This window comes from Notolabrus celidotus, chromosome 22 (assembly GCF_009762535.1).
Source record: "Notolabrus celidotus isolate fNotCel1 chromosome 22, fNotCel1.pri, whole genome shotgun sequence".
Taxonomy (NCBI): Eukaryota; Metazoa; Chordata; class Actinopteri; order Labriformes; family Labridae; genus Notolabrus; species Notolabrus celidotus.
This window is the reverse complement of record NC_048293.1, coordinates 10,764,927-10,782,586: the sequence shown is the minus strand read 5'-3', so window position 1 is coordinate 10,782,586 and position 17,660 is coordinate 10,764,927. Positions and strand designations below refer to the sequence as shown.

At 38.2% G+C, this 17,660-nt stretch overlaps 1 protein-coding gene across 2 annotated transcripts in view; it reads left to right on the top strand.

The window, feature by feature from the left end:
* The window catches only part of ralgapa2 (Ral GTPase activating protein catalytic subunit alpha 2), a 105,468-nt gene that overhangs the window by 7,671 nt on the left and 80,137 nt on the right, over nucleotides 1-17,660 (top strand). For both annotated transcript variants that reach the window (XM_034675644.1, XM_034675645.1), the window contains exons 2-3: nucleotides 13,325-13,435; nucleotides 13,833-13,882. In XM_034675644.1, coding sequence (XP_034531535.1) covers nucleotides 13,325-13,435; nucleotides 13,833-13,882 — 161 coding nt within the window. The remainder of the gene's footprint in view (nucleotides 1-13,324; nucleotides 13,436-13,832; nucleotides 13,883-17,660) is intronic.

Sequence of the window (17,660 nt, the reverse complement as noted above, 5' to 3'; positions counted from 1 at the left end):
CATTCCCGCCCGATCTAGTATAGGATTGGTTGGCTAGAGCAGAAACACCTTGCTGATCAGTAAAGGCTTAGATGAAGTAGTGTGGGGAGCAGCTAAACACACACTGAACAAACACTCAGAGTATGATGGGTGCAGCAGTTTCTTTTGTGTACTCACACTGTTGATTACCCTCTCTTTTGTTTGGGAATGGTGTTACAAAAAGCTAAAGAAGATATGCTGTTGCGCCTGAGCTAATGACGAGTAATGCTAGTGAACTAAAATTAAGGTGGTGTCAGCTGGTTTCTGTCGCAGCGCTCTCAGTTGAAAAAAGTTCAGCTTTTGGAACACCCCTGTGCTCATCAATGTCACTTCTTGATCACAGACCAATCAGAATCAAGAAGGGACGGGACCTCCGAAATAAACTTTGTCAACAATGGCCGAAGTCCGTACAGAGGAGAAAAGTTATCACACTTGTTTTTTCGAGGTATAATTTTCATGTTTAGAGCTGCTGCTAATGCCATGACATGATTTCTATCATTAGTTTTGCCATTGAATGAAAGCAAGTATGAAGCATACAGAGCATTTTAAAACAGACCCTGCGATCACTACTTAGGGAAGTGGAAGTACCCCAGGAATACTTTCATAACCTACCAACAGTTAACGCTACTGAGAAGCCCCCTGAAATTGAGGTTGTGGTTGCTCCCAGCGCAAAAAAACTGACACATCACCTAAACCATGATCTCCTCCCTCTCTCTCAAGTAAAAACACATTCACTAACCCTAAACAAGCTGACAGAGTTATACATTTATTAACAATCTGAAGGTTTCAAGGCTTACCCAAGCAGCTGCACCCCACTCAGCTGATGGTTCACAATGTATGTTCTGCATGGGTAAGATGAGGTCCATCCTTAGTTTGTAAGTTTACTGCATCCTTTTAGATTTGAATGCCTCAGTCACAAGTTATATTATCAGAATACTATAGAATATTTATTATTCTTTATCTTGATATTTTACAATATTTTAGCCAAAAATGTAGAATTGAGCTGTCATGATACTGCAGATATTGCAAGTAAAGAAACATGCCACACACCTCAGCTGTTGGCGTCTAGACTAACATTTCTGCCAGGACTTGTCTGAAGGCAGGTGCACGCAGAGATTATTACGCCGAGATGTAACTTAAGCTTGAAGTTCTGAGTTGTAGACTCTGGGGGTTATAGGTAATAGTTTTGAAGCTAGTACTCTGGCACTTTCCCAGACAGATTTATAATGCTGCTTTGTTAACAAGTTAGCCAAAAAGTATAAGAATACAGGTGCAATATCCAACCCAAAAAATTGTATTCCTACTTATATTTCTACTATTTAGCTGCCATGTTTGGGCCTTTCTTTTAACTGGTAGCAGAATTATGAGAGAAAAAATAAGTCCTTTGTCCCACATTGCCTGCCTAATTAGAATTGCAAACTATGTGAAGGAAACAAAACTTCTTTTAGAGTTTTGCCGCTGATCAATTAAATACTTTTTCTAGAAATCAATGTAACTGACTACAGATGTGACAATATCTACAAACGAATGGAGTCATTTAGTTAAGATGTTTCTGTGTATTAACAATTCACAGAAAACTTTGGCAAGAAGGATCTTGTTTTTTTCAGTTTTGAGCTTATTGCATTTCTGTCATGTGTTTCAGAGCTTCCCTAAAACCCAAATTTTAGATACTGTATGATATAAATCACATGGTGTGGAATGAAAGGCTTTTTTTCTTTTAGCTACTGACCTGATGGAGAGCCAGAGATAGGAAAACACTAGTGCTCTGTGTTCTGCAGTGGATGATATCTGTGTAATTTAACACAGCATGTGAAAAACCAGTTTGTCTGGTTACACTGTTTACCTGTCCTGCTTTTGTAATAGCCAAACCAAGCCCATGACTTACAGTTTACAGTTGCCCCACTTTTTTTTTCTATCAAGAGGTTGATCTCAAAGTGGATTTTCAATGTTTCCTTTTTTGAATGCCCAAGCCCTAGCTAATCTGTAGTGGATTTCCAGGTTTTAAATCCTAGGGAAATAAACACTTAGCTTTCGCTTGCAGTATAAGCAGGCTTGTTAAACAGCAGGCTGCAACTTTGTGCTGAGTGACGATTGGAGAAAACTTTGTTTTTCAGGTCTTGTCTGAATGTGTTCTCTTCTTTGAACCGCTAAATGATACAATTTGTCTTGGAAAAAGAAGTTAGGAATTATTTCAAGATGTAGTTAAAGTGCCATTGTCATGTTTTTTATTTTGTAACTGGACAAAAACACAGATTTGGAGGAACTCTACAAAATAGAGTCAATAAATATGCATTATTTCTCTCTTTAGGTCTGTTCTCTAGACTTTACCACTGTGACTGCATGCACACATTACTGCACTTTTTCGCTGGTTTAAACTATGTTTTTATATTTACTTACTGTAGGCTTGAGGTTATGTATTTATTTCTTTATTTGTAGAGTCTTCTTTTAGCTTGTTATCTATTCTGTATGCTGCTGGACCTGAGTAATGTGTTTTGTTCCTTCATGTTTTTAAATATTACTGAATGACAATAAAATGAACCTTGAATTATTTAGGGATGTCCCAATCAGCTTTTTTGGCCCCCAATCTGACTTTTTAATATTGAATATTTGCCGATAGAGTCCTGATCCGATATTTGATATAGATAATAGTTGCACAAGAGATAAAAGAGTTGAGCTGCACATTATTTTTTTCCTTTAACAAAAATAAGTAATTAAAAGAATAACTAACATATGTCTTATGTTTATTCCATTCAACTTAATCCAGCTAGCATTGTTGTAAAACTCATAATTTGTTTTACAAGCTCTGCTGTATTAGACCCACGAAACCAGTATGCATGCATTTTAGCGCTTAAATCCTAGGCTGCTCTGAACGCAACTCTCATGAGAGTGCGTGATTCACAATGGCAGCATCAGGCTGCGAGACGGAGAACATAAATATTAGGAGTGACAGCGAGATTGAAACACACTGGTTGAATGCCACTAGCTACGGAGTGACATGCCGTTATAGAGTACAGCAGCTGCCGCTAGCCCAGAGGTTGCTAATGCTGTTGTAACGGACTGTCCTGTGTTTGGTTCATGTTTTTGCCTTTTTGAACCATATGTCCCTGGAGAGTTACCATAGGGTGCGTAAAGCATAATTATGCTTTGTCTGTGCCGTGTCTGGAGGCATGAACATAAATGTTGGGAGTGACAGCAAACCAAGTTGCATGCCACTAGCTACGTAGTGGCATACCGGTATCGAGAAAGGCAGCTAATGCTAATGTAAGAGTCTGTCCTGTGTTTGGTATGTTTTTCGGCTTTTTAGGCCATGTGTCCCTGGAGAGTTAGCATAGGGTAAATGGACCATATTTTTTCTGTAATGTGTCTGGCGGTGCACAATGTGAGTGCTACAATAAAATTTTAATCATGGCTCGAGTTCTACATCAATGTCCCATTTATTATTTTCTCATTATGTATACACGGTTAAGCAAACTTAGAATGCTCAATTACACTCACGCATTAGCTGTCACCTGCAAATTGTGTTCAGTGACAGCGGACGTAAATGATCAAATGAGATGTTTGGCTCAAATGCTGATCAATGATCAATTAAAGATTGCCAGATTGGCTGTGATCGGATAGTTGAGATCGGGATCGGGACATCCCTAGCATTACTATACATTTGTTAGAAAGGAAGATATTTTAGGGAAAAATATATCATACAAATAACTTAAACAAAATGTTTGCCTTTAATCAGTTGTTTTTCATTCAGAGAGAGACTTCAGTACAAGGCAGTCTTCAGTTTGACATCAATTCAAAACATATTAAAATCAGTTTTGTTTGGCTCTTCGGTAGGATATGGTCTAACCTCCATGCAAAGGAAGGTGTCCCTACAGTCCAGAATTAATCTTCTTTTTTCAGAACAACTAATATCTTGCATAGACAAAGATAAGGATTTCAGGGCTTCCAGAAGAGGAAGAGTGAAAGTTGCCAGTTTAACAGCTCTGCAGTGCTAAGCTGCTGAGATAAGCCACTCTCTCATGTGTGAGCTCAGCCTGGGTTAAGGTCAGGTCTGCCAGTTCTGCCATGACTCTTTCACACTGTGCTCTTCATAGACCCATAGGCCCCAATCTGTTACACAGCTAGACTCCGACTGCAAATTGAGAGGCATTCATGCTGCATTTGGCGCAGTGGCATCATAATGAAATTATATGCACCGATAGTGTTATGATTGCAGGAAAGCCCTTCCCACAGTGCTTACATATCTTTGACTTGTTTTAATGCTGCTGAAACTTGTTTTAAATGTGGATCAGAAGACTATCATCAGCTTCTCATTACTTGTTCAGAGACATTACAAGCCTGTTGACATTTTACATAAGACTTGCTTGTCACAGACTGCTTTACTTGTTTTGAAGAGAGGCTCTACTGCCTGTTCTGTTAACTCAGAAAGAGCTGCACGATTTGCTCTGTTGCTTTAGCCTGGCAGTTTGTTAATCATTCTCTGTAAACACATTGCTCATAGAGGATGATACATTGCAGGGCCGGTCAGTTATTCATGCTTCTTCTTGACTAGATCAAAATTCAGCCACTGCTGACTTAGAGGGATGTTGGTCCACAGTTAAGCTGTACAGTGTAAGCTTTTTTAGCTAAACCACTTCATAGAAGCCTTGTATTTTATCAGGGCTTCATATGTGGCTGGCACTACCTGCACAGCAGCGCTGTTGATGGCATCATGTGACTGACCTGCCCTCCCCAGCTGATTTCCATAAATATATGATTGATTTTGTTCTGTCACTGTGCTCAAGCATCAGTCTCCTCATCCACAAAGCTTCATCTGTCAGCTGACACGTTTCCATTTTTCTTCATATCATTGAACAGATTAAATACATTATAGAGTAGAATTAAACTGAATGTGGTTTGTGCTGCTTCCTTTCTGGCAGAGAATTTAATATGTTTTGATAATATTAAAAAGAACATTATTGTGTATGAAAGTCTGTTGTTATATATGTTTGTTATATATGAGTTACATTACACTAGTGCTCCTGCTAGCCACAATACGTGTCGGTGAGCTCTTCCCCTTTAATGAGAAAATTCCCAGAGGACCGGCAGGCAAGCTAGGCTCTGCAGACAGGGCCGCCTATTTTGCGTAATTTCGCCAAAGTTGAGAAAATATGATCCAGGAACTCATCACGGTGCAAATGCATGAACCTGTAGAAAAAATTTGAGCTATTCAGTTTGCCGTCAGAAAACCCCTTTCTTTTGGCACTATTTTCAGACGCAGACCGGTGTTCCCGTTTGTGCTCATGCAGCGGAAGAACACCGGTCTGCGAGGTGTGTCTGAAAACAGTGCCAAAAGAAAGGGGGTTTCTGTCAGCAAACTGAATAGCTCCATTGCTCAAAAAAACTGAAATATCCCTTTAAGGTCAAAGTGGGCGTCTGTCAGTGAGCCTTTTTGGTTTCCCTCGCCTATATGTCCAGATAATGTTTAAAAAATTGCACATAGAGAACATCTTTCTGATTTTTCAAATGATTACTTCTTTGCTGTCTTTTAAATTCTCACGTTGGTTTTTGTTTGCCACCATTTCATAAGAGTAACACCATACATGGTGTATCCAGCAGCTTCCGCATTAGCTTCCACCCCCGTATCTCTTCCACTATGTGTCAGTGCCCTCTAGGCATCCCTCTGCTGGGACCCTTAAAGAGTCCTCTGTGTCTGATCTGAGCAAACTGCCAGAAAACGTATCAGTCTTTTCTCTCTTCTCTTCTCCTCTCTGGCAAGAATCTAGTGCACCTGCAGTGTTAGCCAGCTCAGCCCAATGCAAATGAGTGCGAGTCTGATCAAAGGCCTGATTAGACCGCTTTTTTAGTATGAGGTGGCATATTAATGACTCTGCCTCAGGCGATATAAATGCATATATTGTATGTTTCCTAAACGTCAAACATGGTTTAACGCAACCTTTCAACATCGAATGTGAGTTCACACAGTGCATGCTGACTCAGTTTAAACAGGGAGCTGTGTGCAGAATAACACAAAGTTTGGTTTGAATGTGTAAATATACCATAGGCTTCAACTGACTCGTTGACCTTCACCCATTGGCTAACAACCCCTATGTGCACACCCACTGTGTACACTCTCTTTGTACTTGCAGGGCAAACCCACTTTAACACGAGGTCAGTAGAATAGCAAGCAACAGAAAAGCTTCAAATTAATCAGTTTAAGCTAGCAATTATTCTGCTTCTCCTATCAGATGGATGGTTTCATTCACTCCATCATTATCTTATGTCGTTTTTATGTACCAAGGGCATAAAAGGTGTGTGACTCTACAGTTTATTCAACCTTTTCACCCTTGACCCCAGAAATCACAGATCAACCCTCAGTCATGTAAGGGCATATGACATGTCAGAGTTTCATTTGTTCACCCTGTGGTCAGTAAATAACAACCAGTCTTTAAACTGACATTTGTGCTTTTTTATTCTTCCATAGAGTTCTTGTGGAAATGATAGTGAGTTTATGAAATCTGCCATTTTGGCCCATAGCTCTGGCTGCACATTAACATTTTCCAGTCACATGAGGTTGGAACATCTGCCCTTTACCGACAATTAACAGGAAACATGTTACAATAGAGAATAGTATCATCCAACCCAAACCTGTCAGGGTTGTCTGTTTGGCGTGCACTTTTTAATTCCACAAGGGAATATTGGTGGCCTCTGAATTAAGTTACCGCTGTCAGCAGTTTTTAGTCAGTTGAAAATAAGGCCGACTTAATGACCCCCATCCAAGTGAGTCTGCTTGCTTACTGTGGTTTAGGCAGCTTATGAGTAAAAGCTGTGTATTAAGCTCCACTCAGTAAGAAGTAGAATTATTAGGATAGCATTTTGGGCACACAATTGACCCTTGGTTTGGTTTGTTACTAAACTTGGCTTGGTTTCCCAGCACCCCTCCATCCCTTCTTATTTCCCTTTCATTAGTTTGTTACCAATCTCCAGTTTACAAGTGTTATGTGTGAATCACTTCATTCAGGCTTGGCATTACATTTGCTTCCTAGAACAGAGGGGCTCTGAAAACAGGAGAGCTAAAGCTATAGCAGCCCATTCATTATACGGTCACCAGTGTTTGAAACAAGGTCTCCTTAACAGCCCTATGTGATCACAGCTCTCTGCAGCTGCTGTTCATCCAGCACTGTTTCCCTATCTATGGCAAGAAGGTCTTGCAGAAAGAGTGGTGCCAGTTAAAGGACTCAGTTATCTTGCCAGACTAAGATGATATATAATGTCATCCCCTGAATTCTTAGGACCAGAAGAACAGGTTTCGTCTCTTTCAGGCTGTCACCTGAGAAGCCAGAATAGGCCACTGAAGGGTCTCACTAGATATTGCATGCACTTAATAATGCTGTATACTGTTGTAAATCTGCATCCTGTGATCCCAACCTTAACAAAAAGCCCTTCCTAAACTAGACAGAAGAAAAATTGTACATCTGTTGATAATTAATGGAACATTATGTCAGTTCTGCTTGATTGTTCTCATCAAGTTCTGCTTTTTTAGTCTTTCTCTCTGTAATGTATTAGTTCTTTTGATGTTGTTGTAAATGTAATTTAACCTGTTACTTAAAACAGTGTCCTCAATGAATTTCAAAGTAATAACAGAAGGGTCAGTTTTAGTTAACTAGACAGTTCTTCTTTAAGTATCAAATAAATTCCTATGGAAACTGTTTATTATTATTATTATTAGTAGTAGTAGTAGTAGTAGTAGTAGTAGTAGTAGTAGTAATAGTAGTAAAATTCTTATTGTAATTATAATTAGTAGTAATATTATTATTATTATTATTATTATTGTTATTATTATTAGTAGTAGTAGTAGAGGTGTGAAAAAATATTGATACAGCAATATATTGCGATACTTTCACCTCCAATATGATATCGATATTTTTGTAATAATAAAAATTCACATTTTAGCCGAGGAACTAGAATACAACTTCATTATTTCAAAAACAATAAAGTGGAAAAGTTGTTTTCAATCAAATAGTTTTGACTTAATTTGTCCTTTCAAATTTTGAGTAGTATTGTGTGATTTACATAAACTCCATCCCTATTTCTTCTTAGTTCACTGTGAGGAATATCGCAATATACCACAATATTGTGATATCGTGATATATCGTGATACTATCGTATCGTGACCTAAGTATTGTAATGCGTATCGTATCGTGAGGTTCTTGATAATACTCACCCCTCATTAGTAGTAGTAGTAGTAGTAGTATTTATTTTAAGAATGATCTACTTGATTGTTTTGGATCCAAAATTTGACATGTCTGTTAAAAGTAGTAAACAGCTACCTATCCCATGCATGTGAATTTATACCAACCTTTGACAGACACTGACATGTTTTATCCCCTCTGAAGAGAAACCACTAAAAGCAGATACACCTTGATTTTTACAATTTGACAGCCTTTGTCTAACTTTTACTGCTGGGAGGCTTATCACTGTCTTGTCAGGTTTTCCAAGATGGTTAGTGCCCGCCCGAGACTCTTGCTCCCTGTCAAAAGGCCTCTGATCTTTTTTTTCATTTTTTTTTTCAAGACCTCTCCTTCCATCCGTCATGCTCCAGAGGTTGGTTAGAGGTGTTTGAGCAGATGGAGAGCAGGGAGTTTGAAGACTGGAGTGCATAAAAAATGATGGCCCTGTGAGCAGAATGTGCAGTATGACATATGAAATTGACCCACCCTCCCTCAAGTCTTTCACACCCAACAATATTCAAATGAGAGTTGCATGTTCATTATGCATACTTCCTCTCTATACACCCTATCTTTCAAATATTCGCAATACAACTTCTGCACCCTTCAGACATTCAAAATGTTAAGTGGTAAGAAAGACATGTTGAAATCTGGATTAAATCAGAGAACACAGGCCAAAGCTACTCTATTTTGGGAGCCAAGGTAATGTGACAAATAAAAACACATGCTGTCTAATAAACAGTGTTTAAGAAAAATGAACCATGTATACTGAAGCAGCTTTACAATATATTCCTTGGGTGGCTTGTTATAACTAGATAGATTACAACCATATTAAGGATAATTTAACTGTCAATAAACCAGGCAGGCTCAATTAGGTTATATACAACCTCTGCCAATAAGAGTTGGGATCCTGTGAAAACTGTTGATATTAACAGATTTTGATGGTATACAGATGATTTAATGCCTTAATGTTGTTGAAAATAGTGCAAAGACAACAAAAGAAATGTTAAAACTGAAAATTGTTATTGTTTTATGAGAAATATATGCTCATTTTATTTGTGATGCCAGCAACATGTTTAAAAAAAATGGGACAAAACACTTTGAGGAACATGTCCCAACTAACTACATTTATTTGCAACAGGTTAGTAACATGACTGCATAAAAAAGGGTGTTCCAGAAAGGGGAAGAAATCGTTCAGCAATTCCTTATTAACTTAAAACAAACAATTGCAAAGAATTTGAGGATTTAATCAACTACAGTACATATCATTAAAAGATTCAGAGTACCTGGAGAAATCTTAGTATCAGTGATCAACCTTGTTCCTTTTGTACAGAGTGTCTAATCTTCAGGCCCTCAGGTGGCACTGCATTAAAAATAGATATGACTGTGTAGTGGAAGTCACTGCATGGGCTCAAAATCACATCTAAAAAACATGATTTGTGAACTTAATGTGTCACTGCATCCACTAATGCAGGTTAAAACTGCACCATGCAAAAAGGAAACTATATTTAAACCAATATATAAATGATCTAGAAACACTGGCAACTTCTTTGGGTCTGAGCCTATTTAAGATAGACTGAGGCGAAGTGGAAACTTTCCTCTGTTCTGACAAATCAAATTTGACATTAGGTTTGAAATCATCCTCTTTTCTTAAGATGGGAGACACAGTTAAAAATCCAGCCTCCATGATGGTATGGGGATATGTAAGGGCCCATGGCATGGCTAGTTTACCCACCATTAAAGCTGAATGATACATGCAGGTTTTGGAGCAACATATGCTGACAACATATGACACAAAAAATACGACCCTGAACTGCTTAACAGAGGAAATCCTATAGAAATGCAATATGCAGTCACTTATAGGTCAATACATACTTCTACTATTTAATTCTTCCTTGATGTGATTAGCTTAATGCCATCAGCAAGTTGAAACTAATGAGGTGTATCATTGTTTAGGAGACAAAGTTTATGCACTACTTATGATCTTCTGTGTGTAAGACACATGAGAAACATGTGGTTGAAGTTTTGAGCCACACATTTTCAAAGAAAAATTGCTCTCTGGCTTTAAATGTACATCTGGATCCACTGTCTAGATCTTAACTTTCAGCAAATGAGTCTGTTTTTTCCCATGTCAAGACTAGAAACTGGAGACATTCTTGCCTTTTATTTAATCACCCCGCCATGCATCATTATCTTTGCTTTAATCTTAGGGCAAAATAAGTCATCTAAGTATTTGTCACACACTACATCATTCCAGCACTAGTCTCCCCACGAGCTGGACTGCTTCTGGGAGTTTTCCAATTTGCCATGTGGTGGAGGAAAATAGTCGCAGCAGAAGGTGAACCTTAATTGCTGATATTGTGCCAGTGCTCCTCCTGGCCTATATTTGATTATTCAGGACAGGCCTATCTCATTACCACAGTGCTAGAAGTATGTCAAATAATAGGAGTTCATTACACAAGAAATTTGGGATTTTTCTTTTTTTACATGCCAGTCTGTTCACGCATGTACATGTACTGCTGATTTCCCCTCATTAACTACTGCTGCAGCATCTCACATGGCCATCAACATATCTCAGCATGGCCTCCAATCTAGACCACCATTCATCTTTTTCAAATGACTCATGCAAGCCGTGAACGGTAACTAACATCATGGCTTGATGTTCCCGCTCAAACATGTCTCTGTACGAAAGTGTTAAGCACAAGTATGATGATACACTAAGCTCATGTGACGACACACTACATGATATTGGGTTCACAAGAAAAAGACAATGTAACACTATTTTTAAGAACACTTAAATGATACATTATCTGAAGTTCAATTTTGAAATGTTTGACCGAATGTCAATTCAGTTCTTCTTTCTGATTTAGTATGAATTACTAAATACAGTAAAAGATAAGACAAACAATATTTCAGCACTTTAAAAGTGACGTCATACACATGTTAGTCTAATGTTGCTGAGAATTTGACTTGACGCACATTAGGGGCTTTTGCTTTCAATTGTCAATGAATCTTTATTTGTATAGCGCCAAATCACAACAAATATTATCTCATGACGCTTTTACAAACATAGCAGGTCTAAACCATACTCTGTTAAATCGTTAAAAGAGACCCAACACCAAGACAGGATATGACTCAATCTTTTCTCATCTTAATCCACCATGAGCATTGCACCTCGCAGTATTTAGCTTGTTACAGCGGCAAGAAAAAACTTCCTTTTAAAAGGCACAAACCTCGAGTAGAACCAGACTCATGTTAGACAGCCATCTGTCTTGACCAAATTGTAGTTACAAACATATTTACTCAGCTTTTCCACTGACATATTACTTTTTTCAAACCCTTTCTCAGGTCTGGATAGCAGTTATTGATATGTCTAGCTGTTTACATGACCTGACTGTAGCCTGTTGTCATAAACTCTAACCCCTGTGTATCTTTCTGCCTCAGTAACTATTTGCTGAAATAACATGTTTCATTTTTTCAACCTTTCCATCGCTTTCTGCTTACAGTAACAGTGAAAAGTTTGGACACACCTTCTCATTCAATGTTTTTTATTTATTTTAAATATTTTCAACATAGTAGATTCATACTGAAGACATCAAAACTATGAAATAATATGGTTTTGCCATAATATGGTTTACAACAGTAGTCAAATAGACCTATCCATTGTGTACTAGCCCTACCTCTGAACAACACAACTGATGGTCTCAAACACATTATATGATGGCAATTAATTCCACAAAATGAACCCTTGACAAGCCACCAGTAATTCAAAACCCTTCCAAGAGACGACCTGATAAAGCTGATTTTGGTTTGTCTAACACTTATTTGTTAATTAAATAATTCCATATGTATTCTTTCATAGTCTTGATGCATTCAAAATAAATGTACACTGTTGAAAATAATTAAGATAAATAAAAATCATTGAATGAGAAGGTGTGTCCAAGCTTTTGACTGGTACAGTACATGCTAACATGCTGTAGCCTAGACATTATGGAGCTAAATAAGAGGTGCTGTATTCCTGTCTGAATGTGATCGAGAAAGGGAGAAAGTGACAGATGGACAAAGTCAATGTGGATAAGTGCAAAAGTGAAAAGAAATTGGAACATATGATCATGGAGTGATCAAGTAAAAATGAAGATAAAATAAACTAAACTGCAGTCTGGAGTCTCTGTTACCAGGAACAAGTGGTGACAGCTGTCAAGTATTAAGAAAAAATAATCCCTCCACAGGTTGAACTTGCATTTAAATTTCAGACCACAATTATTTGTTAGGGACGCCCTCACCTGTAGAATAAACAAAGACACTGTCTGTAAATATCTAGCGGGAGAGTTTATTACCTTGACGAGAAATATTAGCATGCTTTCGCCTAGCACGAGACCTTGTCACACCCCAGTAGTTAAGTTGCTTATTCCAGCTCAAACTGTGTAAATGTATGTAGAATCCCATGCTTATTGTGGAACTTAAACTGTTTAGAATAACTACATAATAGTAACAATCAGGGTGGGAGCCAAGTCCAGCATATATTGTGATAGAGCTGCTTAAACAATGTAAAATAGCCCTAACTGAAGGTATGGATGAAGAGGGGGAGTCAAGTTTTGATGTCAAACAGGTGTATTTTACAAAATTGGAAACAGGTAAAAAGAGCTCTGTTCAACCGTGAAAAAAAATATTTTCATATTCAAATAAAATAAACCGACAGTCTAGTAGCCGTAGGTCAGTACAACTATGACACTTTTGGTGCATCTTCTGACCAAGATTTGATGTTGGATGTTCGCAACTGACATACCAATCCTGAGGGACACTGATGAAATATTTAGAACGTGACAGAAATTTTTGAATGGAGAAAATCATCAGCAATCTTAATATAGCCAAAGGCTAAAAAAATGTATATATACATGCCAGCAAAACCATAGTTAAAGTATGTATATCAAGTATTCTAGACAAAATCTATTCTCATTACAAGATGTATCTCTATCAGGTAAATGTCCTGATCCAGATTTAACATTTTTCCCAACAAGAAAAATGTAGTCTTCATGAGTGCTTTTTTTTATTCATTTCAAGTCAATGTCATTAAGAAGTGCTTCCCTTGTTTCCCCCCACAGATTTCATCGACAAGAGTGAACTGAAGGCGTTCTTCGAAATCAACTGTTCTCAGATTTATTTTATCTTCTATGAAAGTTTCATTACACTGGAGAGCAACCTAAAACAGAAAGGTAGGCACAAACAGCTTTTTTTCTCCCTTTCTTTGAGAATTGCACACCCAGCAGTTGACCACTATAATCAATGCTGGTTCAATAATTAACCCTCTCCCGGCTCTTTGTGGAAAGTGTTACTTTTAGGGCTTTAATGACCCTCTGCCCTACTGTGTAGTTGGCATTAGCCCACAGAGAAGCAATTTCAGTATATGTTAAGTGTACTTTGTGCACAATCTGACTCCAACAGTGAGGGACGGGGGATGAATTCTCACTGGGATTAAGCTCTCACAGGAACAAGTTTCTTTGAATAAGTGTTTGCCAAATGGCTTGTAGTATTGTACATTATTGATGAGCCTAATGCAGTATAGCTCTTAGTTATATGTGTAAAAACCTAACTACTTTCTTTATCTTTCAGGGAACAAATCTCAAAGGGAGGAGCTGGACTCTATCCTCTTTATTTTTGAAGTAAGTCATGTGTGTTTTTCTGTGTCACTGTCTTCATGTTTGGTTCCACCAATAGTGCTTCCTGTTGAACTCTTGGGTGGGATCGCTGTTTCCATGGTGCCATGCTACAACTCCAACTACTTCCTTGTTATTTAATAGAAACATTCAGAGATTGTGCAAATGAAAAAAAAATGGTTCTCCATCATTCTCCAAACTGTAGCAGGCTGTGTGAGAGCATAAGGTCATGTCCTGTGTTTTCAGTGTATATGCAAATCAGGGGAGGTATGCTTTGTTTTTGCGTGTGCAAGGTAGTGTTGTGTTTGTGGCTCCTCCCTCTGTTTTCATGAACTCTCTAATGTTGCATGTGCAGGTTAAAGTCCCTCACCTTGTTTTCCCACCTGACTGCATAGACAGCTCCAGTTTCCAATACAAACAGACTGCTCTCCAGTTACATTTGCTCAGGGCAGGGCTATAAGGATGGCAGCAGATCAAAAAAGAAATTGAGGGCAGTCTGTTTGTCCCTCCTTGTACAGTATGTCTCGTCCTATTTTTTATCACCTATAGCAAAGACATGGAAATGCCCCATGCATTTAGTTGAACATTGAGTAAGTTATTCTAAGTAGTGAATTCTTACTTTAGACTCAAATGAATGGCAGGTGTGTTTGTCATTTTAGAATTAGACAAGAATCTGCAGGATTCTGAAATTTCTGCTTGTCAGATAGATCTATTACAATGTAGGATCTGCTCTTGTGTTATCCGATTACATCTGTATGTCAGGGTGGTGCCTAATGTTTTATTAATGCATTTTAGTGCATGATTTATGTTTGTCTCCTGATGAGACTCAGGTCAGTCTTTGTATAATTTAGATTGAGTTACTCATTTTAAAATGTATGGCCAAGTTAGTTTGCTGTTTATCTCAATAACTCATTTAAATGCATTTCAAACTAGCTAGATTTCCCTTTATGCCTCACCAAGACACTTCCCCTGTCCATCTGCACACACCCAGCCATCTAACCTGTGACTAAAGCCTGGATTCATGCCTCCTACATATTTATGGAGTCATCTTTTCAAAAAGAACTAACATTGAAAGCAGCTTAACCCTCATTTGTCCCCTTTTAGCCCTTGTCTATGACGTTGTGTGCTCTTACCAGTGCACTGAGAAGATAAGCTTACTTTGAGTGCTGTATACAGGCAGATACAGGGTTGCTTTGATCTTGAGTACTGCTCGTACTGCTACACTGTGCAAACATTTCTTTATGCAATATTAGATCAGGCATGTCGGATCATATGTGGTAGTGAATATGACATCAATGAATACATTATACTCACAGACATGCAGTGCAAAAATGTATCATGATCTCCATGAGGTTATATCATGTAACAAAGGGAAAGGACAAATACAGTAAAGGATTAACTAGTAGGGAGGTAAGGATAAACTAACCCATGATTCGATACGATTCTCTAACGATTTTCAAGAAAACTGAATGGAACTCAACATTTGAATAACTATTATTTTATTTCAATTCTCAGATATGGACAGTTGCAATATATTTTTTTCCTGTCATTTTTCTTTGTAAACAAAGTCATCCTTTTTCATTTTTAAGGTGTGTTGTAATTCAAATAAAACCACTGCAGACTTTTTTTCCGCAACTTGATAAAACCACCATACAAAAATACCTTGTTGGAAATTTTCAGAACAATTATAGAGAAATTGAAGGTAAAAAATTCCCAAATAGGTATTAAATATTAAAACAAATAAGGTAAATCTCTTTAAATTAGCAATGTAAATTTCAAGTATTTTCTGTGATAGTTTTTTGGAAATGTTAACGATCAATTATCGTTTAATCATTAAAAAAACGTAAACTTTTCCATGTCAAAAAGAATGCCAAATGCATTTTTTTCCTCTAAATCAAATGTTCCTTCATGACAGTGTATAGTACTATGGGTATTAAGCTGCTCGGATAGTATTGAGGTGTTTAAAATGTTAACACGCTGAATATCAAGGAGTGAGGAGCAGGCTTATAAATAATCTCCGTGGACGCATGGTCATAAATTGAAGACTCAGACTACAACATGTGGATTTACTGCAACAAGACAACTGAACAGAATCAAATTTTGGACTCACAGTGACCCCTTTTCTCATTCTTATTGAGAAAAATAAGCATTTAGACGTGGTCAGGTGTCAGCCGGGAGCGCAACCGGGTCACAATCAGTCCGGCGGTGGAGCAAAAAAGCGCTCGTGGAGACCTGTCACTCAGCTGCTGCCCCAAGCTGAGCGTCTCCGCTGTGTGCAACACCTTTAGTCAGCTGATTCTGAAACATGCTTTAAACTTAAAACACCGCCGCTCAGCAAGTGACGAGAGAGCAGCGCATAAGACTTAATGATATTGAACAAGCAGAGTATAATGCAGAAAGCGCCTTCTACTGTTTGAATCGATTTTAATCCACCCTTATTTGTAGGGTATATATTATATATATATTATATTATATATTTGTCTATATCCTTGCATCCCTATTAACTAGGACAATATGATGAGGCATAGATTGTGTGTCCAGTTAATTTCCTTCTCTGCAACAAACACTCATGAATAACCTACGTTGAATATAAATTGGTGGCATGTTTTCATAAACATCTCAACACAGGTTGCTACTTTATGTGGTTGTGTATTTATTGTTTTAGTCACAGAAGTCTGCCAACCTTAACATAAGCCATTGCAGCAGTGTGTAAAGTAGAGTATGGATGGATTGTGGCCTTGCAACACACTTTAAGCTGTGTGATAGGTTAAAAACACCTTCAAAGCTCAACATTGTCTGTTTCTGCAGAAGATTTTCCTAGAAAGCCAGATTTTTCCGTATTCCTTTGGGGACCTGGGAAAATCTAGTCCCCATCACGCCCCATCACCTGACTTGCCGAGCATTCAAATCTGGTTGCCCATGTCTGTAGTGTGCTATATGAGGATTACTCTTCTGTCTCGATAAGAAATGTGACCCCTTTTTCCTAGGTAGCTGTGGGGGGAGTATGAGCCCTGATGCTTAGCTCGCTTGAGTAATAGATATCTAGAGGGGGTAAGCTTTTGTCCCTCCCCCTAAACTCCACTGGAGCACCCCACCCCCATCCCCACCGCCACCAGCAGCCACCGTCATCCCCTTCCAAGGTCTCTTTGTGTCTGCTTCCACAAAAGCATTCACCGTGGCACCATGTGCTTGTGTATCAGAACTGACAGAGAGAAGGACCTTATCTCTATAAAGAAGGTCACATTTATTGTTACTGTTATTCACTTTTACCTCTTAGTACCATCAAAGAAAAAGGCTCATGTTCTTTTTTTTTCACATTCAAGGTGGACTCACCTGATGTGAAATTGGATATGTGAAATTACTGAACAGCTTAACGGATCAACCGCCCTTATTATGACACACCTAAATTATTACTGGCACTGCTAATTGTTTTTGGAAGTTGAATAACAGGTTTAATGGAGACATGTGGGTAAGTAAGTCCCTGGGAAAGCTATCTCATGAAAGCAAAGTTGCAAATTCAGCAGAAGAGACAGTGGAAAGGGTTTGAAACAGTTATCAACCTGCTCGATCTTCCTAGGACACAAGAGTCAGTCACATGATGTTGACAAAATTTTAAGCAGGTGTAAATCTGCATAAAACAGGCAACCCTTTCAAACTGAACAACAGACTAAGATGTCATTTCTACGAGGAGGTAACTAAACCAGGGTCTAAATCTAGTTCCAGTGTTCCACCCTGAAAAGACCCTTGTTGGTGGGTAATACTTTCCAAAGGTCCAGGAACTTTA